This window comes from Cebus imitator, unplaced genomic scaffold (assembly GCF_001604975.1).
Source record: "Cebus imitator isolate Cc_AM_T3 unplaced genomic scaffold, Cebus_imitator-1.0 Scaffold706, whole genome shotgun sequence".
In the NCBI taxonomy this organism is placed as follows: Eukaryota; Metazoa; Chordata; class Mammalia; order Primates; family Cebidae; genus Cebus; species Cebus imitator.
In genome coordinates this window covers 253,398-276,193 of record NW_016108021.1, presented here as the reverse complement: position 1 = coordinate 276,193, position 22,796 = coordinate 253,398, and the positions used below count along the sequence as shown (strand labels likewise).

General features: G+C 53.6%; 1 protein-coding gene across 3 annotated transcripts in view; it reads left to right on the top strand.

Moving 5' to 3' along the window:
- The window catches only part of FAM189A1 (family with sequence similarity 189 member A1), a 232,119-nt gene extending 209,615 nt beyond the window's left edge, over positions 1-22,504 (top strand). For 2 of the 3 annotated variants that reach the window (XM_017518830.2, XM_017518829.2), the window contains 5 exons: positions 7,664-7,824; positions 8,343-8,478; positions 17,028-17,103; positions 19,678-19,902; positions 21,745-22,504. In XM_017518830.2, coding sequence (XP_017374319.1) covers positions 7,664-7,824; positions 8,343-8,478; positions 17,028-17,103; positions 19,678-19,902; positions 21,745-22,061 — 915 coding nt within the window. In that variant the 3' untranslated portion in view covers positions 22,062-22,504. The remainder of the gene's footprint in view (positions 1-7,663; positions 7,825-8,342; positions 8,479-17,027; positions 17,104-19,677; positions 19,903-21,744) is intronic. The other variant, XM_037735021.1, reaches the window with a different exon arrangement.
- Positions 22,505-22,796: the final 292 nt, after the last annotated feature.

Below are 22,796 nucleotides of genomic sequence, written 5' to 3'. Positions count from 1 at the left end.
GCCCAGCTAATTTTTGTATTTTTAGTAGAGTTGGAGTTTCACCATGTTGGCCAGGCTGATCTCAAACTCCTAGCCCTTGTGATCTACCCACCTCGGCCTCCCAAAGTACTGGGACTACAGGTGTGAGCCATGGCGTCCGGCCTACACTTAGGTCTGTAGACCATTTAGAGTTCATTGTTATACACTGTGTGAGGTAAGGGGTCAAGCTTTGTTCTGTTTCCAACACCCTTTGTTGAAAATGAATGTTTCCCCATTGAATGGCCTTGGTAACGTTAGTCAGAATCAGTTGACCGTAGATATATGTGTTTTCTTCTGCACTCTGTTCTATTTCATTGACCTGTGTCCGTCCTGGTGCCAGTGCCACAAGGTATTGATTGCTGTAGCCTCATAGTAAGTTTCGACATTTGGACGTGTGAGCCCTGTAGCTCTGTTCTTTTTCAACATTGTTGTGGATATTCTGTGTCCTTTCATTTCATACTAACTGTAGGATCAGTTTGTCAACTTCTGCAAAAACTCCAGCTGGGATTTTGATAAGGATTGTGTTGATCCGTGGATCAGTTTCAGTATTGTCATCTTAACAACAGTAAGTCTTCCAGCCTACGGACATTAGATGCCTTTCCATTCATTTAGATGTTCTTTAATTTCTTTCAGTTATATTAATGGTTTTCAGTGTACAAGTTTTGCTTTTTTGTTAAATTTATTTCTGAGTGTCTTACTCTTCTTGATGCTACCATAAATGGAATTATCATCTTAATTAAATTTTCAGATTGTTCGTTGTTAAAATGTGGAAACATAAATGATTTTTGTATCAATCTTGTATCCTGAAACTATGCTGGGCTCATTATAAGCTTTATTGTTGTTGAGTTTTTTTCTGGATTCGTTCTACATGCAGAATCATGTCACCTGCAAATAGAAGTCAATTTACTTCTTCCCTTTCACTCTGGATGTCTTTTGTCTTCTCTAATTGCCCTGGCTGGAACCTTTGTTACAGTCTTGAATAGAAGCGGTGGGAGTGGGCTTGTATCTAGGGGAAGCATCCAGTCTTTCACTATTAAGTAGTATGTTAGCTGTGGGTTTTTCATAGATGCTGTTGATCAGATTCAGGAAGTTCTATTCCTAGTTTGTTGGGTCTTTTTTTAGTCAAAAAGAAAGTTAGATTTTGTCAAATGCTTTTTCTGGATCTACTGAGATGACTGGGAGGTTTTTGTCCTCTATTCTATTAATATGTTGAATTACACAGATTGATTTTTCTGATGTTGAACCAACCTTGCATTAGTGAGATAAATCCCACTTGGTCATGATATGTAATCCTTTTTATGTTAATAGAATGAGTTTGGAAATGTTTCTTCCTCTTCTGTGTTTTGGAAGATTATTTTGAAGAACTGGTGTTTTTTTATTTTTTAATTGTACTTTAGGTTCTGGGGTACATGTGCAGAACATGCAGGATTGTTGCAAAGGTACATACATGGCAGTGTGGTTTGCTGCCTCCATCCCTTGTCACCTATATCTGGCATTTCTCCCCATGTCATCCCTCCCCAACCTCCCCACCCTCTGCTGTCCCTCCCCTCCACCAACAGACCCCAGTGTGTAGTGTTCCCATCCCTGTGTCCATGTGTTCTCATTGTTTAACCCCCACCTATGATCGAGAACATGCGGTGTTTGATTTTCTGCTCTTGTGTCAGTTTGCTGAGAATGATGGTTTCCACATTCACCCATGTCCCTGCAAAAGACACGAACTCGTTTTTTATGGCTGCATAGTATTCAGGACTGGTCTTAATTGTTCATTAAATGGGTGTTTTGTTTGTTTGTTCGTTGAGATAGAGTCTCTCTTTGTTACCCAGGCTGGAGTATAGTGGCTCCATCTCTGCTCACTGCATCCTCCACCTCCCTGGTTCAAGCAGTTCTCCTGCCTCAGCCTCTTTAGTAGCTGGGATTAAAGGCGTGCACCACCACACACAGCTAATTTTTGTATTTTTATCAGAGACGGGGTTTCATCATATTGGTCAGGCTGGTCTCTGACTCCTGGCCTCAGGTGGTCTGCCCATGTTAGCCTCCCAAAGTGCTGGGATTACAGGCGCGAGCCACCATGCCTGGCTAATTGTTTTTCTTTTTTTTTCTGAGACAGGGTCTCACTCTGTCACGTAGGCTGGAGTGCAGAGGTGCAATCATGGCTCACTGCAGCCTCCACCTCCTGGGCCCAAGTGATCATCCCACTTCAACTTCCCAAGTAGCTGCAACGACAGGCACACATCACTATGCCTGGCTAATTTTCAATTTTTTTTATAGAGACAGGATCTCACTATGATGCCCAAGATGGTCTTGAACTCCTAGGCTCAAGTGACCCTCTCTCCTTGGGCTCCCCGAGTGCTGGGATGGTAGTCATGAGCGCCGTGCCTGGCCCTTGTGTAAATATTTGATAAAGTTCACCAGTGAAGCCATCTTAACCTGTGCTTTTCCTTGTGGGTAGTTGTATTATTACTAATTCATTCTCTTGTCACGCTTTCTATTTCTTCTCAAGTCTGTTTCGATAATGTGTGTCTATCTATGAATGTGTCCCTGTATACAGGATTTAAGTTAAAGTAAGGTGGGTTAAGTGTGCATGTATTGTGTGTGTGTGTGTGTGTGTGTGTGTGTGTGTGTGTGTGTAACTCCCCACTTTACATAACTTTCTTGTTCATTAACCAGGCAACCACCAGCCCCAGAGAGGAAGGCGACTCTTGGCATCTGTGTGTACTGGTGTTCTGTGCTTTCCCCAGCGTGACTTTCTCCTTACCCTGTCGTTTCTTTGGAGTGAGTCCACTTTCCTCCTCCTCCCACGCCATGGCCCGCTTCTGGGTTTTCCATCATTTACTTTACATTTAGTTCCAGGCAAAATGTGTTAGTGTCAGCCCTTTGGGATGTCCTTTCTGTGTCAGTCATCCTTAGTCCTTAATCACAGCATCCCGTGACATCTTCGTGACCTGTTTAGATTTCACTTTACAGAAGCTTTACTGCTCCCTGCTGTTTCTGTGTTTCTTTTCTTCCCCTATTGTGAACTCTCTGTTCTGAGTGAGTTTTCATTTCCTGCACTCAGCTGTGGCTTTTGTCATACTGACTCTTCCTTCTGGTGTTTATTTGTATCTGAGCCCTTCAAAGTGAGAACATATAGAGGGAGCATAATTAGGAAGGAAGCTCACTGTGGGCAAGTGTGTAGAAGGCCTCTGGCCACTCTTTCCTGATCAGCTAACCTTAATTTCTTTTCTCGGAAAAAACCTGTGGGAGCCCCCCAGCCACGGCTCTGGCCCCCACTGCCCTTCTCTGGTGCCCTGTTTTGCCACCCCCTGCAGTGGGCTGCTGGGCTCAGGGGATGACAGCCAGTGCCCTGGCCTCCCATTGGAAGGAGCACCTCTTCCCAATTTGCCCCCAAGGCAGCCCTGCAGCCTGGCAGCTCTGCATCACTGTGAGGGTCTCAGCCCCTCTTTTCCAGCCCCCGCCTGTATTTCTGAGTCTTTCTGGAGAACTGAGAGGTGTGTGTGCTCCCTTCAGGAGCCAGGATGTGTCAAGGACATTGGTTGAAGGAACAGGGAAAGAGGGTGCTGGGCAGGAACCCACTGAATATAAAGGCAGGTAAGCAGACCTGACTGGTACCTGGAGGAACGGGCAGCTCAGAGCTCCACGGTGTTCCTGGAAATCCGAGGCCCTTGTCCACAGACCGCTGGCACCTGCCCCACCCTGTCCTCCATGGCAAGAGATGGAGGCATGGGCTGGATGAACTCATACAATGATGGACGCCTTCCTTTAAACCACACGGCGTGCTGTCTGGTCTGTGACTGAGCAATGGTGCTTCTCAGGGAAGGGGACCAAGACTCAAAGAGTCAGTCATGTGCTCACATCCCGTGGGTCCTCAGTGCCCAGGCAGTGCCCACAGACAACTGACGTGCCATCGGACTCCTGGTCCCAGGCCTGTTGACCGCTTCATGCTCTCCCTCAGATCCCAGCCCCTGGTCTGTGTGGATAGACCGATAACTGTTATCTGTTTGGGGCTCTGTGTTCAGTGGGCTTTGGGAAGCTACCTGAGGCCAGGTAGCCTTAGTTCTTGTCCTCCGTCACTTCCATATGCACCCGGAGGACTTCACACACCTGAGTTCGGATCCCCTCTCCCCAGAGCAGACCGAGCAGGGCGTCTCTCCAACAGGGTCTCAAATGCTTACTCCTGTTATGTGGGGACAGCCCTGGGCACTGCGATGCCCACTTCAGGTGCGTGAGCACCCCAGCTGGGCACCAGACTCAGGTGTACCTTTGCCACCACTTAGATCAGAGAAGGCAGGTACGGAGCAGGGCAAGCAGAGCCACCTGGGAAAGAAGGGACAGTTCAGAGCCCCTTTCCTGCCCGCCACCTCTGGGTACAGAGTTGAGCTTTGTCTCTGGCAATAAACAAGCAGGTGAGGCTCCAGAGCCTGGAGCTTAGCAAGGCGGGGGAGGGGGCTGCCCACAGGCTTTTCCGGGTCCCAAGCATTTCCGCTGGTCCTGAGGTGACTAGGAGGCACCAGATGAAAGGGAGGTGGGAGCTGGGAAGAGGGAACAAAACGTGTTTGCTAGCTGGGATTGGAGCAGGTTTGTTCAAAGAGCGGGGAGTTTGGGGGCGCTGGTTGCTTAGGAAGCTGGAAACCAGGTGGAGTTGGGTGAGCCAAGGTCTCATTAAAGTATTTTCAACTGCAGTGACCCCATCAGGTTGGTTTAAAAACAGCTCTGCTAGCAGGATGGAGACCAAATTACAGAGACAGAAAATCACGGCAGAGAGGCACCCAGGTTAAGAGCTCCTGCGAGGAGGAGGTGGGCAGGGGCTGAGTGGAGCACCCCCTCCCCCCGCCAGGTGTCTGCCTGTCTCCTCTACAGAAGTTTACTGAGCACCCGCTGTATGCGATTGTGAGATGGGAACACAAAGGTGGGTGAAACAGATGTGCCCCAAATGGTCAGGAAGAGAAATTGCCCTTAGGATTTCAACACAGGAGGAGCAGGTTACTTGGTGTGGAAGGCTGGGGAACAGAATGGGTGCTGAGGTTACAGAGAGAGGAATAACTGCAGAGAGCTCTCAACTCCCAGAGCTGGGGAACGGGAGGAGGAGGTGGAAACGTGCAGGAAACCCGCAGGTCCCTTGTTGCCCCGCTGGCTGGCCAGGCGCCCTCTGATGCCCCCTACAGGCAGAGCCCACCTGCACCCCGGGCACAGGAGCCCAGGAAGCTCCCAGGCTCTGCAGCCCTGCAGCCGCAGCCTGCAGTGAAAAGGATGAAGACACACCCTGCCCTAAGTAAACACACACTGATGGTGGGGAAGAGAGGGGATACATCAAGCGCCACTTGTGGGATTCTCACTGGGGAGGCTGAGGAGTCAAAGGATCCCTGGGAAAGAAGTCCAGGCTGGAGTCCAGGACGGTTGGGGCAACTTGCCCCCGAAAGGCGACCCGGAGCCTAGCGCAGAGGCAGGTGCATCCTTTGACCTTGACACAGCCTCCGGTGTGTGGCAGCCTCGGGTCACTTGCAGCTCCACCCCTCCTCAAATGCTTGCTCTCTTTCCTGGTGGGATGGTGCCTTGAATTGGAAAGTATTTTGGTGTCTGCATGTCTTTAGTTTTCCTTGAGATTGTCATTGATTTTTTTCTAATTTCTGATAGAGGCTAATGGAAACTATTTCCTGATTAGACCTGAGGGCATTTGCCCTCACCCTACCTCTCAGCTCTGTGCAGCAGGCATCTGGACTAACGGCCTCCAAGGCAGCAGATGACAGACGCACATCTGCCCTGCTCTCAGCTAGTGATTGCCTGTTTCGGACAATTAAACACACGCATCCGTGGGTCGGCCCAGCCAGAGAGGCGAGGAGTGTGCCCTGTGTGTTGGGGAGGCTATGGGAGCCATTTTCCTGCGATTTACACCTTTAGACACGGCCACCGGCCTTTCTCTGTCAACCTAGAGTGCACTCATTTCACAGCACCTGACCCCATTCAGAATCGTCACCTCACCCTACCGGTGCAAAAGTGCTTCACGTCCTGGCCTCTGCCAGCTGCAGCCCACCTTACCCCTGCTGCCGGAAGGCCTCTCCTACACGCAGCTCCAGTTCGCCTGCTCCCAGCTCCAACACCCTTACTGGCTCCCCAGTGCCCCAGAATTAAGAATTGACCCCCAGAGCCTTTTCTATTTGCTTTTCTTAAACACATCCATCCCTGGCTCACCTGTTTTGGAGCCTCAGTCTCCCTGCGTGCCCTCTTGATGAAATCCCACCAATCTTTCAAGACCTGTTCAGATGCCTTCTTCATCAAGGCTTTGGGGACTGCAGGCTCACACCATGCTTGGAGACCTTATTGTTTTCTAAAGGAGCTGTCCTTGCTTGTGTGGGGTGATTCTGGGTCCCTTCTTCCCTCAGCACACAGACACACACATACACAGACACACACACACACACATATACACGTGCATACACACACATGTACATACACATATACACACAAATATACATGCACGTATACACATACACATATACACATGCATACACACAGACACATATACACACATGCAGATACATACACATACCCATACAGACACTTGCGTATACATACATATACACATAGAGAAACATGTACAGACACACATAAACATATATACACACATATACATATACACACACATACAGACACACACACTCAACCTTCCTCTCCTTACTTCACCTGCCATGTGCAGGTAGGGCCCCTGGCCAGGAGCCCTTTGCAGCATGAGTCTTTGTGCCATGTAGACTCTCATAGGGCAGGGTTGACTGCAGCTGGAGCAATGTCTCAGGCATCTCCATGTCACGGGGGACCTCTGGACAGCAGAGACATGGAGGTGGAAAGAAGCAGGTGGTTATTAGTACTTCAGAAATGGAAAACTAGGCAGAAATGGGTTTCATTTTGTTAAAGTGATTTCACCTCACTGTTAAAGCACCATCTCAGTGTTCAAGGTTGGCCCATAGAAGGTTCTGGAACTCATGAAGTTGTCTCTCTTTCCTCAGAGCAGTGTTTTCCAAACTGTGAAATCCCGAGAACTGCACAATATTAATAGAGGCTATGTGTCCAAAGGGCCCATTTTGAAATATTTGAGAAAGGCTGGGTTAAAGCATTGAACAGCTAAGTGAGTATTTCAGTGCAGGCCTTCTCAGAGCCTTGAACACACAAATGCATGTTACAGGACTCCACGAAGGGAGTATGTGGCATTTTCCACAGATTCACCGCAGGAATTCCAGGGTGGCGGGGGCACATCTCGAGAGCAGGGTCTAGTGTTTTCTCATGAACACACTTTGGCAAGTGCCGTCTTAAACCACGGACATCAGGCAGCCTTCCGACAGCAGTCGTTGAGTACTGTCTTCAGAGGGGCCAAGTGGGGCAGTAGGGACAGCATTCAAGACTTCCCAGACCGTATTTTTTCTTTAAAAACAGGCATTCTGTATAACATCGTGGGCAGCAAAGCTTAATGAGGCTTCTGAGGCAGGGCGTTCCTCCTGGAGCCTTCGTTTTGAAGCGTGTGCTTAGCAGTCGTGGCTTGACTATTGAAATTACAGGCATTCCAAACTGATCATTAACACTTGCATGTAATTAGCTTAATGAGACACAAGCCATACAAGATGTTCCAGATAACTCTGTGGTTGTCTCTGTTTTCCAGTTCCTTCCACAGAGATTGCATCCCGCCAACCCCGCCTGCGTGACTCCCCACGGCACCGTTCTCCACCAGACCCTGGATTTCGACGAATTCATCCCCCCACTCCCGCCTCCACCCTACTATCCCCCAGAGTACACCTGCACACCCTCGGCTGACGCCCAGAGGTTGGTGTCCCAGTGCTGCCCCCATCTTGAAGCCACCGAGATTAGCAGCAGCGTCTGGGAGGTGGGAGTGGCAGTGGTCCTGCAGGCATGGCACTGCGAACAGGGAAGGGGCAGTGGAAGGAGAGGCCTTAGACTTGACTGTTCCCCATGGCACCTTCGCGACGCAGCCCAAAAGAAACCAGAGGCAGATGGGAGTTGCTGCCTTATGTGCTCATGGTGGGCAAAGCTGCCATCAAGTTACAGTCATTCGGGTTACATGTAAAGTTGAATGAAAGACTTCATCAGCTGTATGATTATTTGAATTTTAATGGACAGGTTGGTAGAGTTTCTTGAAAATGTTGATGTTGTTCTAAAACAAAGGTGCACATCACCCAGTGAGTGAAGCTTTGATTTCACCATGATGGGAAGTCTTAGGAGAGGGAAAACCCTGGCCGCCCCTGCTCGGGCTGCTTTGAGAGCTGCCAGCCCTTCCTCCTCATTCCCCAGGCAGTGACGATGTGATGCTTCTGCCTTTTCAGGGGCCTCCACCTGGACTTTACTCCGTCTCCATTCAGCACTTTGTATGACGTGGCCATCAACAGCCCCGGCCTGCTCTATCCTGCTGAGCTCCCCCCTCCGTACGAGGCGGTGGTGGGCCAGCCCCCTGCCAGCCAGGTGAGGCCCAGGGCCCCAGATAAGTCCAGTTTCTGTGGGAACGCTGGGGACTCTGTCCCGGCCGGCCCTCAGGAGGCACCGCACACTGTGCCAGGTCCGAGTGGCTGTGGAGTGACCACCCTCGAGTGCCCTGCGCCGAGACCCCCTGAGGCATTTGTCTGTCTCGAAGTGTTGCAGCAAACCTGTGGGATGTTGGTCTTTTTTTTGTTTTTGTTTTGGTTTTGGTTTTTTGACAGAGGTTTGCTCTGTCGCCAGGCTGGAGTGCAGTGCCACAGTCTCGGCTCACTGCAACCTCTACCTCCCAGGTTCAAGCGATACCCCTGCCTTAGCCTCCCGAGTAGCTGGGATTATAGGCACCTGCCTCCACGCCTGGCTAGTTTTTTGTATTTTAGTGGAGATGGGGTTTCAGCACGTGGGCCAGGATGGTCTTGATCTCTTGACCTCATGATCTACCCACCTCGGCCTCCCAAAGTGCTGGGATTACAAGCGTGAGCCAACGCACCTGGCCAGGATGTTGGTCTCATTAGCCCTGTGCTATAGATGAGGCCACAGGCTCGGAGAGCAGCACCTGCAGAGACGCCAGCCCGGGTCTGGGGCACCCAGTGTCGGTGCTTGTCCCCTTGTCTCCCCCATTCTGTTTCTGCAGCCATGAGTCACAGTCCAGGTGTGTCTGAGCTTCATGCTGGTGGGTGTTCTAGGATGCAGGCAGAAGGACCTGGGACAGCTCCTGACCCGAGGGCAGAGCCCACAGGAGCAGAGCTGGGTCCATGGACCGAGTATCCAGGGCACTCCGGCCAGCCTTGATCACATGCTGCCATCAGCGCCCTTTGGGGAGGGGAGGAAGCTGCCCTGGGTCCCTGCTGTATCTGAGGCTGAGACGCTTCGGGCCAGGGAAGTGCCTCCACGGCCAGTGCTTCTGTGCGTGCCAGGCACTCCCACAGCCTCTCAGTGCCTGACATGGGACAGGCTGTATGTTCATGAAGCCCTGGTCTCCTCCTCTGTAAAATGGGCATCATCATAGTACCAAGGTCATGGGACCAAATGGGAAGTTGTCTGAATGGAGCCAACAGGACCTAGAGCATAGTAAGTACTGAGCTCAGCAGACGTCAGCCACCCTTTTTGGGGATTGTCCTCCTCCTCCTCCTCCTCGTCGTCATTGTCATTACTCAGTTTGAAATGCTGCTAGCCAGGGCAGAGCAATGGGGACATCTGGAAAGGTCACGTGGCCCACAGTGCAAGGGATCCTCCAAGGACCCACCCTCCAAGGAATGTGCGGTTATGTAAATAGACCAAATCGACAGTTCACTGGCGTCCTTGAGATACAGGGAGAGAAAGCAAGCGATTGGAAAACATATTTTAGGATATCATCTGTGAACATTCCCCAGTCCTGCTAGAGAGGTCAATAGTCCAGTTTAGGAAATGCAGAGAACTCCCGTGACGGGTGGTCAGGGCGGTCCTGGAGGCCTCGGGGACCGGGGCGTGGCTGGGACACAGCAGCAAGTTGGAGCAGAGGGCACGGGCAGGGGAGCCAAGGAGGTTCACCAGGGAGGAGCAGAGGGAGGGGCTGAAGCCAATTCTGAGCCCCAGGCAGCAAGCAGAGGAGAGCGGGTGACAGCATGACTCAAAGCATCCAGGCGCCCCCAGAAGTGCTCACTGTGGGCTTCTCAGCAGCCATGGAGCCCTAGACGGTTCTCTCTGCCCAGATCACCGGCCAGGCAGTGGTACGGGGCATCGGATCAGGCCTGGACGGCTGCCCGCTGTCTCTGCTGACTCTTGTAAAGCCACCCTAGCACAGGGCTCAGGCCTTTTGATGTCACCCCCAACGTTGTCCCTGTCACGTTGAGATCCCAAGGGCCCCCGTGCACGCAGGCCAGGTGGCAATGCTGGTCCCTTTGCCAACCAGGGACCAAGGCAGTGCTGACCCTGAGGAGCCTCTGTGGGTGGAACAGCAGTTTCCATGGTGGCTGAATAAGCTCATGAGCCCTGTTGACAGTCACACCCACAAGGACGGGTCACCTTAGCAGGCCGGGTGGTCTTAGGACAGGAAGAGACACAGCCTCCATGTGCGCTGTGGAAATATGGAGAGTGCGTTCAGACACGGTAAGGCGCCATGCACCTGGGGAGTCACATATGTGGTAAGGACCCCCTTTGGAGTGGCTTGTGGTGAGCCCCCAGTGCCCCCTCGCACAGCAGACAGTGCCCCTGGAATGCCTGGCGTGGCTGGGCAGCTGCAGACGGCGGTCCCTGCACCCCGGCCGGGACTCCCTTCTTCCTGTGGGTTCTAGAAGCACACGTGTGGGAGCTACCTGTGGGGAGGAATCCTTTCGTGAGGAGGCGGGCATGGCCCTGAAATCCATTCCCGAACCTGCAGTCATGGAGATGTTCTTAGACGTTTTTATAAAGCTGAGCCAGGACCCCTGCCTTCCCGGTGTTACTTAGCTTTCTGTGTATAGTAACAATAATTCAAATCAGTGTTATTCGTGGGGACGGTTGGCTATGATAACGGTTATCATCAGCGCTGCGAGGGGAGCCCGGTGCACGTGGGGCACCTGTCATGGTGTCAGGCCCAATTTAGGGGTCCAGGGAGGGTCTGGGAGGTCAGCCTGGGAAGTCAGGCTGGGCAGGCATCGGGCAGGCAAGGTGCAGGGAGTGGGGCTGGAAGGGCTCCTGAGAGAGGGAACAGCGTGTGCAAGGCTCAGAGGGAGGAAGGGCAGGCACAGCATATCCCCCAGACCGAGGGTCGTCCAGAAAGAGTCTCCGATGAGCGTGCTGGGTGGTGACCTGTCTGGGTGTGGTGAGTTGAATTCTGAGTGAGTGTGAACTACAGCAAGATGACGGGAGCTGTAGTTCATAGGAGCCTGTTAGCTGCTACTGTCACTGCAGCCTGGGAAATGGGAGAGAGGGACCCCCACAGAATGGCACGATTGCAGGTGCTGGGAGAAAGGCACCCCCACACTCGGTAGGCTGCAGGTTACCACGCAGGCTCCCAGGAGCCTGAATTTGCCACAACCAGCAGTTCCGGAAGGAAGAGATGGGCCAGGTGCTTTCTAGAAGCTGACCCTCAGGGCCATGTGGCTCACCATGGAGGGGCTGCCGGTGACCTTGGCAGAGCAGCTTTGATGGGATGGAGGGCAGGGCCAGACCACAGCAGGTGAAGGAGTGGACGGCACATCGGCAGGGCAGTGCAGGCGTGGCCGAGGTTCTCAGATGCAAGCAGGTGCCCCCCCCGGGGAACTTGTTCATCAAACCCTCATGGTTGGGCTCACCCCCGGGGTTTCTGAGTCAGTCACTGGGGTGTTGGGGTGGGTTGAGGGCTAAGGGTGTGCTGCCTATCAAAGCCTCAGCCCTGCTGGCCCGAGGATACGCTGGAGAGCAGGAGTAGGGCACTCTTGCAGGAAGTTCAGTAAAGAGAGAAGAGGGGATAGTGATTAGAGGGGAGTGTGGATCTAGGACCTTGAGGAGGTCACCAGGCAGACATGGAAGGACCTAGAGGGCGAGGGCAGCAGGCCCAGGACAGGGCCCTCCATGAGGGAAGTCCCTGGGAAGGTGGAGGGGTGGCTGACCGAGGGTGCAGATGGGCAGCTCCATGCTGTAGCCAGCAGGGGCACTGGGCAGGGTGGCGGGTGGACCGGGAAGTCCCTGAAGGCCTCAGGGGTGTGTGGTTCCCCACGGCTGCCTTGTGGCGAGGGAGCGCCTCTGTCCTCTCCTCTGCCTCTGCTCAGCGACCCTGCCTGCTGCTGTCACAACTCCAGCTCCGCGCTGGGACTGGCCCCGCTTCCCCGCTCTCCCTTCAGCCCCTCGGAGCCCTCTGCCTCCCCACAACGGGAACCCCCATCCATGGAGCCCAGGCTCTGCTTCTCTAGGCCCCTGACTGCTGGAAGTCACTTCTGGACTTGGGTGTGACATTCCGTGCCTGACCGCACAGCGGCTCCGGGAAGGACATGGATCCCTGCTGTGTCACAGTTGGACTGTTTTCTCTGAAGAGTTGAATCTATGGGAAGGGATCGCGCTGGTCATGAAGCCCACGCGAAACCCCTCTCTCAAACTCTGGGGAATTCTCTCAGTTGAGATTTCGTTCTCAGAACTGCAGTGAGCAGAGCTGTGAGGTCAGAGGCTGATCTCGGATTAGCATGGGTTGGCTCGGAGACCCCCAGCTCCCAGCGCTGGCAGGGGCACAGCATGACCACCTGCACAGCCTATTCCTGGGCGCCCGCCTGGCAGCAGGGCAGCATCTGGTGATTAAGGGGCCGCTGCAGCCCTCGGGCCCACTTTGTTTGACCCCCTGGTATGAGAGCACTTTTCAATTCACGGCCATGTCTGGGAGTCTGGAAGTCAACGAAGCCCATTACCGTCCACAGAGGGAAGGCCGTGCCGCCAGCTGCGCCACCAGCTGTCCCCTCCCTAGGCAGCAGGGCCCCCCAACTAGACAGAGAGGAACGCCCCTTCACATCACGACCCTGCACCCCTCTGAGGAGGGGTCAGTTGCTTCTCCTGTTAGGACAAATGGCGTAGAAATTGCCCTCAGCACTCATTTGGATAAAGATAGGAGGCTGCAGACTCCTTGGAGGCACAGCTGGCTCTGGGGTCTGGGGGTTGGGGGCGCGCTGGGGAAGAGGTTTAGCACAGGAGGGGTAGCCTCCCCGAGGATGGGCTGAGGAGCACTCGCCTGGGTGACGGGGTGCACACTTTCCTTCTGGCTTAGGTCAGATGCCGGATGAGAGTTGGATTGGGTCACACGCCATTCTCTTTCCTGTGGCTGTAGTCTTCAGCCAGTGTTGAAGGAGTGAGTTTCTTTTGTGTTGGAAATAGATGCTCGGAGCCACAAAGAAAAACCAGCACTGAGACAAAGGATCTTTCAGCATCGCAATTTTTATTTACTTCCTGGACTGCAGGAAGGGTACTCTCACAGACTCTCACTAGCCATCTTGCCATGAGAGTACAATGAGCAAAGGAAAAGCAGACAAATTTATTCCTTACGCACCTGGGGTCGTCCTGACTGCTGTGTCTGATCTCTGTTGGCTGGAGCCAGACCTCACAATGTAAACTAAAACCTGATTGGCTCCCAACTTAAAACTTTTCTGAACAGGTAAAAGCAGTGGAGAGCTGGGACACACCTGTGAGCACGTCCAGCACAGATATCCTGGTTAAAGCACAAGGACATAGAGTGTACTATGTGCCTGTAAGCATGGCGTGTTAACAGCTACATAGGATAGGGCTTCACAAAGTTATTAGCACACTTATTCTTTAACAAGAAAGGAAACTTTAAAAAGGAACTTTTTTACTTTCCACGTTGTGATAGCAGGAAAGTGACTAAGAACTTACTGGTTTGATCTTGTTGTCCTGGTGGCAAGTGTATGTTTCAGGGACCACTGACAACAGTGGGTATAGGACAGAATCCCTGTCACATCCCTCTCATGTAGTGACCCGACAAAGACAAACTTCTTTGAGGCTTTTGCAGAAGAACACGGCCTGGTGATCTGGGAGGGCTGGGGTGTGTGGAGGAGGGGGAGGTGGTGTGGGGGGCTGGGGTGTGTGGAGGAGGGGGAGGTGGTGTGGGGGGGCTGGAGTGTGTGGAGGACGGGGGGGTGGTGTAGGTGAAGGTCATAGCATCAGCTAAGGCTAACAGCAGGATGGCCTGGAGCCTGGCTGTGTGAGCTTCAGCTCACCAGGGCTGAAATTCTTTGGGCAGATATTTTATGACCTTGGATGTCAAACTATCGAAGTGCCTTTAAGGAGCTTGGCATGTTGCATGTGACCCAGTGGTGCTGTGGGAGTGTAATTTGGTGACAGCATGGCGGATGGAAGGGAACCCCAGAGCGAAACAGGAGTCGTGAGAAGGGAGGGGGCCAGCACAGCCTGAGAACTACAAGTTCTGATCTACAAAACATCTGTTAGCAAAGCGTGTTCAGAGTTCGCCTTGAGCCACCAGCCTAAAATTTAACTCACATTTTGCATGATTGCTGGAATTGACCCAAAAGAACAGCTTTTCATAAATCTGGTTCTAAATGGTTGACCTCACCCAGGAGTGGGAAACGCACTACAGAATTTCCATGCCGAGTGTCTTAGCCACAGAGCTTTGTACAAGGTGAATTATTTGTTGAAATGCCAATCGATTTTTCAATTACGATGACTGTTCAGAATAGCACATCGGCAAACCAGTAAGACTCAGGTGAAGTGATTCCCGAAGTGTCTCCTGTCCACAGTCCCCTCCCCACTCTCCTTCTGCAAAGAGCTGTGTTTATGTTTCCTCGCTGAACTCAAATTTCAACCTAAATTCTATGCCACAAATACATTTCTTCCCCACTCTTTTCTCCTGCCTTTATAGTTCATCAAAAATGCTGTATGAGAGGAACCGCTCTTTTCCCCGTGTCTTAGTGTGGCAAGGTGGCTTCTGACATCAGGGAAGGGCCATATTTAAATTAAACTCTTGACACTCTGCTGGTGAGAGGGGACAGATACGCTCCCAGGAACTGCCTCCTCTCAAAACTGAATATGAATTTGACCAGGAGCCAGAGAGAAGTGAGTGATGCTTATGCAAAATATGAAGCGAATCCAGTTTCCTCCTGAACTTATTCCACTGCGTGTTTTCTTTCTCTTGTTTTATTTATGTTTCTTTATTACCCGAAGGCTTCTTTTAGACATCGGAATTGTAAGTTACCACCCACCTACAATCCAAAAGAAAAGAAAGTGCAAGGGCAGGTTAGATGTGGGCAGGGAGGTACCAGATGAAACACACTGTTAGGGCATTGCTTTCTTCCCGTGATTCGGTGGAAGACTCTGGAGAGAGATTTCCAAAATCGGTTATTGGCACTTAATGACTTCAGTGGAAAGGCAAGTGAGCACTGGTGGTGAGGTGAAGTCTCCCTCCCCGACTCCCTCCCAGCAGAATGAGAGGGCTAAGGAAGAAAAACAGCATGGACTTCATCACTCAGAAGCGTCTTAGTGAGATCAAAGGACACACTTAGGCGGCTCTTCCTCTTCTCTTTGTCTCAAAACCCCCTCTGGAGCCCCGTGCCACAGGGGCAGCTCACACCCTTTGTGTGGGTGGGAAGGCTGCAGCCCCATCCCCCACCCCGGTGTCAGCCTGGTTGAAGAGGAGAGATGAAGGAGACCAGCTATCTGATTGAAGTGGCAGGGGATGAGGGAGGCAGACATGTAATTGCCTGAGCTGAAATCGGACGGAGCCGCAGGGGCCCCCCTCACCTTCCCAGTCTTCTCTGGAGCTCATTATTTGCAAGTGTATCCCCAAAGCAATTCTGAAATAACACAAGGATTGAAAACTTGTTTCCTGAGGTGGCATGGGGTGCCTGGCGGTGCCCACGTGACATGTGTATAGTGTGCATCGCATGTAAATGTCGAATCCGGAGACCCTAACGCAGGGATGGCACAGCTGTGCCCTCTGAGGTGGAAACCATGCCCCCCACAGAATGGGCAGAACGAAGATGGGGTAGAGAACAGAGGGGGTGTAGCCTTCCCCTCAGATTCTGAGGCCTCTCCAGGCAGAATCGAAGTCTGTCCCAGAAGAAAGCTGAAAAAAGCAGGGCGTGGTAGCTCATACCTATTCTCCCAGCTACTGGGAAGGATGAGGCTGGATTGCTTATGCCCAGGAGTTGGAGGCTACAGTGAGCTATGATTGCACCACTGCGCTCCAGCGTGGGCCATGGTGTGAGACTCTGTCTCTAAAATATATAAAGAAAAGAAAGAAAAATAGAAAGTCACAAAAGATCAACGTGCAACTGGACATCAGGATTCTGTGGCCCTGTTGGGCACACTGATTGCAAAAGTTCACAAAAATAGGCTTTGGGCCAGGTGTGGTGGCTTACACCTGTAATCCCAGCACTTTGGGAGGCTGAAGCTGGCTGATTGCCTAAGGTTAGGAGTTTGAGACCAGCCTGGCCAAGATGGCAAAACCCCATCTCTTCTAAAAATACAAAAAACTAGCTGGGCGCAGTGGCGGGTGCCTATAATCTTAGCTACTCGGGAGGCTGAGGCAGAAGAGTCGCATAAACCGGGGAAGCAGAGGTTGCAGTGAGTGGAGATCACGCCATTACACTCCAGCCTGGGCGACAAAGCAAGACTCCATTTCAGAAAAAAAAAAAAAGAGAAAAAGAAAACTAGGCTTTGGCCTCTGCAAGGGTGACTTGAACCCTCAGACCTTGCCTCATAAATATAGGGGAGAAGGGTTGAGCTGTGGGTGAGCTTTTTTCCTTTTGAGACATAGTCTTGCTCTGTCGCCAGGCAGGAGTGCAATGGTGCGATCTCAGCTCTCTGCAGCCTCCTGCCTCACCCTCCCAAGCAGCTGGGACTACAGGCACGCGCCACCATGCCCAGCTAATTTTTTGTATTTTCAGTAGACACAGGGTTTCACCATGTTGCCCAAGATGGTCTCGATCTCTTGACCTCGTGATCCACCCTCCTTGGCCTCCCAAAGTGCTGGGATTACAGGTGTGATCTACCGTGTCTGGCCCAGGAGACAAGTTTTAGTGCCTGCACTACCGTGTTGTGTTCCCACGATGACCCACCTTGACGCTTCCCATTTCTTACTGTAGGTTACAAGCATAGATCAGCAGGTGGCTGAGTCCAGCTCCGGGGACCCAAACACCAGTGCTGGCTTCAGCACTCCAGGTAATCTTCCCTCTTTCAGCTTCTGAAGTGGGTGTTCGTGTTTTCAAAGATGTCTCTTTTCCTCCTTATCCTATTTTCTTCTCCTCTTCTTCCTCCTCCCTCCATTCCTTATTAAGGGGCTGGAGTTTGCGACAGCCTTTCTCATTAAACACTCTCCATGTTCCCCACGTTTCTTCCTGTGCCTGCATCCTCTACAGTCGGCATCCTGGGAGACCTCCCGCGCTCTCTGGGGAGACCTCATCCCCTCTGCCCACTTTGTCACTTGAGGGGTATGGATTTGAAGAGCACAACTCCATCTAGGGTTGCCTTTCCAGAGCCAAAGTTGTACCTACCGGGTGAACGGCACCTCCCCCTGAAGAAGGTGGCTGGGCCGGGCAGCTGGAAGGGGGGCACAGGCAGGAAGTCATGTCCTGGAGGGCATTGAAGGACACGTGTGCAAGGGTCAGATCCCCAAACACACAGTGTGGGAGTCAAGTACAGAGCCCGGGCAGGGGATGTTGTCTAAGACTCTAAGAAAGCAGGAGGGCCCTTTGTAGCAAAGGCCGCAAGGACACAGAGGCCAGGCGAGCCCAGAGAGCCACCATCTGAGGCCTCTGTGAGGCGCCACGTGGGCTGGCTTATTTGGAGACCACAGTTAGATAACTCATTCGATCCCACAAAGGGCCAGGACGATAGTCCCAGGGTACTCTGTCCTCTCCCCAACGCTCACTCAACGTCTAAGAGAACCAGGAAGGGGCCGTCTTTCTGAGAGGCCACCTTGAGGTTGCAGAGCACAGCATCTTTGCAGTTGTGGGATTGGAAGTAATCTTGTCCTTCCCTTGGTCACTCCAAGCCATCAGAAGCTGTCCAAGAAGGTGTTCAGTGGCCTTCCCAGGGGCAACCCAGAGTACAGTGTGCTTCAGTCACTGTCACAGGGCGGCCACACCTGTGGCATATCAGGGTTTGGGCTGAGGGGGGCCAGTGCTACCAGGCCCCTTGCTCAGGGCAGGCTGAAATAGACAGGGGTGCTCCTTGCCCAGAATTCAGCAGGGCTGGATCCTCCTCCCTCCCAGGACCTGGGTGGTGAACTCTACGGCTGACTCCAGCACCAGCAGAGCTTCCAGCACCCAGGCTCATGCTGGGCTACAGAATCAGGACTCTACTGAGTAGAGGAGCACCTTGGTGGCCATGTGGCCCTCAACCTGGCTCTGTCTAAGCCCATTTCTGCAGCTATGGGATGGGGGTAAACTAGGGCTGCCTCACAGACAGGCAGTGAGGATGAAGTGGGAGGTGGCCTGAAAGGCCTGTCGCCCTGGGGAAAGCTCACAGACTCAAGGGAGAAAGGGGTGGCAGGAACAGACCTGAAGCCCCCACGCCTGGAGGAGTTGAGGCTGCCATGATCTCCAAAGTGCCCCCACGCAGGAGATTCACCTTGCAGTATCCACCCCAGCACTAGCAGGGGGTTCTGAGGGCACCTGGTGATTGGAGCGAGAGTGCAGGAGCATTTTCATGCTGTCTCGTGCATGCACACCCGGTGGAGATGGGTTTAAAACTGACTCCCATCCAGCCCTGGCAGGGTCCAGCCTTGGAGTTGTTCCTGGCAGGAGCCCAGCCCTGACCCACATCCCGGTCCGGAGCAGCAGTTCTTACAGTTTGGAGGGCATCAGAATTCCCTGGAGGGCTCGCTCCAACCCCAGTGGCTAGGCCCAGCACCAGGATCTCTGCTTCCATGGATCTGGGGTCCAGCTGAGGGTCTGCGTCCCAGATTGTTCCCAGGCAAGGCTGCTGCTGCTGCTGGCGGCCAGGCACCCACACCCTGAGAGTCAAGACCAGTGTCCTGTGGGCGGAGCTTGCCCACCTGCCTGCACTGCCCTGTCTGGCTGCACACCAGGCCTGGGGCTGCATCCCTGCATGGGCGGGCCAGATCTCAGGCCCACTAGGACCTGGCGGGGATGCCTTGATGTCTCCCAGAGGGGCTGTGTATCCCTGCACCAGCCCTGTTCACCCAGACCAAAGCGTCCTGTGACCAAAGCGTCTGATTTCTAACTTTTAATCTCTTATGTAGTGTGAAGGGTCTAAGCCCCCTACCCGTGCCATTCCTGGAATGATTTCTGGGAACTCACTTGGTGCCCCCAACTTTCAACAGCATAAAAGCGACGTCTGTCTTTTTTTTTAAGACGCGGTCTCACTCTTGTCCACCACGCTGGAGTGCAATGACGCGATCTCAGCTCAGTGCAACCTCGGCCTCCCGGGTTCAGGCGATTCTCCTGTCTCAGCCTCCCGAGTAGCTGGAACTACAGGCGCACGCCACCACACCCAGCTAATTTTTGTATTTTTAGCAGAGACGGGGTTTCACCATGTATCCCAGGCTGGTCTCAAACCCCTGACCTCAGATGATCCACCTGTCTCAGCCTCCCAAAGTGCTGGGATTATAGGCTCGAACCACTGTACCCAGCCATGTCAGTTTTATTCAGTGTTTCTGTACCCCCAGGGTTTCAGAGTTCATCTAGGTCTGGAGTTTGAGGGGAAGGCCCTGTCCCACATGAGCATCCCCTGAGGTCGCCCCCCCCTAATGCCATGTCCCTTCTCTTACAGTACCAGCTGACAGCACAAGCCTCCTGGTGTCTGAGGGCACCGCCACGCCAGGTTCCAGCCCATCCCCTGATGGCCCTGTAGGCACCCCAGCGCCCCCTGAACCTGCCCTTCACCCTGGCTGTGTGTCTCTGGAGGATCCTGGTATGGGCTCGCAGGTGCAGCCAGGTCCTGGGCATGTGTCCCGATCTACCAGCGACCCCACCTCGTGCACATCTGGCACAGCAGGTATGGCTGGCCAGGCTCACCCATGTCCTAAGAGTGTGGCCGGCTTTCCCTGGATGCTGCAGGTCTCAATGACCCCTGAGAGTGGAGTCCCGGCCCTGGGAGTCCTGTCTGGGGCCACACTGGGAATGTGGTCTTGATGGCCCCTGAGCCGGAGGTGGGAGGGGAGCAGCCTGTGGGCCCCTCTGCACCCCACCAGGTTTGTCACTCTGGCAGGGAAGGAAGGATTCAAGGGGCCCAGGGGCCAGTCCCAGACATTAGCTGTGAGTGCTGCACATGTGCTCCAGGGCCCAGAAAAGCCCTAGAGTCTGGCACAGGACAGATGACCCCCAGTGATAACTCTGGGTGGTGGGAGGGTTTCATCAGCTGGAACCGCCCCAGGCAGACGGGTACGTTCTCAGCAGCACTTCACAGGCACCTTGGCAGCAGTCTGCACACAGCCGAGTTTTCCGGAAATCGCCCCATGCGACTGTGCCCACGGGCAGTGCCCTGGAGTCTAGGGCCTGGCACCAGGTCCCTATGGCCAGCAGCCCAGGAATTTGCATTTCACACTAGCTCCCCCAGAGTCTTGGGCACCCTAGGATTGGAGACCTCACACCCAGTTCTCATTGCTGTGTTTTGAGAGGAGGCACAGTTTCTGCCAGTAAAGATTGGTGGGACTTTTTCATGACGTTGAAGTGCAGGAACTGCCGTGGGTCCCGGCCCAGTCTCCTTTCTGTGGTCTTGCCCAGCTGATTCTGACTGGAGCCCAGCCACACCAGGAAGAACCAAGTCCCTGAAAGGAACCAGGGCCCACAGTGGCCAGTTGCCTGGAGGTGCCCTCCTGGTGGAAACACCAGGTTTGGCACGTGTGGACTCCCTGGCTGCGGTCATGTCTGTATTCCCCCTCCTGCGTCCCACTGCCGGCTCACGGTGGGCGAGTCCTGTCCGAACGTTCTGAAACAGCCCCCCTCTGCTGGTTCTTCAGAGCTCCAGAGCCCCTCTGCACAGTAGGGCTGCGGGGGCCTTCAGCTCACATTCACTCACTGAGGTTTGGAGGAGGATGCCCTGTACTTGGAGGGGCTCATGGGTCCACTCTGTGGGCCCCTGATGGCTTTGTGTGGCCTGTCCCCCTCAGTGAAATTCACGCCTTGGCACCCACACACCTGTCTGATGCCTCTGTCCTCTCTTGGCTAGGCTGATCCGCACGCCCCAGGCACATGCCTTCCGGGGGCCCTGGAGCCCTTCAGGTATGGGTGGGTATTCCCATGAAGGGTGCAGGGCTTTTTTTGAGTCACTGGCCCATTGCACTGTGCCGGGGTGGGACCCAGGACACCACTGGACCCACGGCAGACCTGGCCAGCTGCAGGGCGGTTCCTGTCTGACCTGCCACTGGGCGGATGTCAGTTCAGCAGGTTTCTCCTGCTTGCTCGCCATCTAAAATACATGTCTTAGTCACAGACAGGTCATTATAGTTTTATCGGTAATTCCTCTTTCCCTTTCACGCGTTCACTGAATTCTCCTGCTGGTTAAGGCAATACCTCTTCATACAAGCCCTCGTGTAGCCAGGATTCTAGCTGAGGGGGCGGAAGGCGGGTCCCTGCCGGCTCCAGCGGCCTTTCCCCCAGGCCTCGCTCCTGGAGGCTGCAGCCCTGGAGGTTGACACCAGCTCAGCCCGGCTGAGAAGGGGAGGGGGATGCGGACAGCAGGCCGTGCCCAGAGCGCTGGCCCCAGGAACACAGAAACCCCAGCAGGAGGCTTGTCACGAGAGCAGTCATTTCTTTGCTTTGGCGCTGACCTCTTTAAGGCTGCCTTTTCTTTTGTTTCCAGTGAGTTTCAAATGGCATCCTTTCCCTTGATTTTTAGTTTCCATGTCTCGCTCTGCCACGGCTGCCTGTCGGGCCCAGCTTTCACTAGTGAGAGACCCAGATACCTCGAAAGTCGACCAACGGCCAGCACCAGAGGCCTTCCCGGCGGCCTCCAAAGAGCGGCCACGCTCTTTAGTGGACAGCAAGGCCTATACGGACGCCAGGGTTTTGGTGACTAAGTTTCTGGAACACTCACACTGTGCCCTTCCCACCGAGGCGCAGCACGTGGGGGGTGCCGTGCACGTGGCCGTCACCTCCGAGGAGCCCCCCGAGGAGGAGGCCGTCTTCAACGCCAGCGTTCTGGACCAGGTATGAAGGAGCCACAAGTCTGGCCGTGGACAGCAACGGGCCTGGTGCCACAGATGTTCTTTCCAGAAGCCGCTTGCCTGACAGAGGCTTCAGGCCCAGCTTGGCTGAGGACAAATCGGGGGGCGGGGGGACACCCAGGATCATCTGGGGGCAGCGAGGGCAGGAAACTGTTACTCCCTCTCTCCAGGGGAGCTGAGCAGTCGTTTCCTTGGGGATTGCATTTCCTACCTGGCCTGGTAATTTGGAAAGATTGCTCTCATGTCCACAGTGAACTCTATCTGGCGTGGAGGAGCTCGAACTGAGCAGCATTGCACGAATGTGAATACAGCAACAGGGGACACTCATGTCACCTAAAGACTCTAAGTATCTCCAACATCAGGGCCATCCAAAACAGGAGTCTCCCACCCCCAATTTAACTTAGTGTTCAGTGGACAGAGAGCGGCATCGAATCATGAGACATTTTCTCACGTGGTTCGACGGCTCTAGAATCAAATGTTCTTCATGCTCTGGCCTTTTTCATATGAAAGGAAATAGGGAGTTTTAGCACAGATGGCAGCCTGGGCCCAACTTTCTACCCCCAGGGCTACGGTACAAACGTCCAGTGAGGGCCCCTGCCACAGCCCGGCTACCCCAGGGGACAGGCCAGTGTTGTGAGGGTTGGAGGTACCCACCATCTCCCGGTCTCCTGGGCCTTGAGCTCAGCCTTCCTCTGTGGGCCTCCCTCTGTGGGGTGCCTTCCCT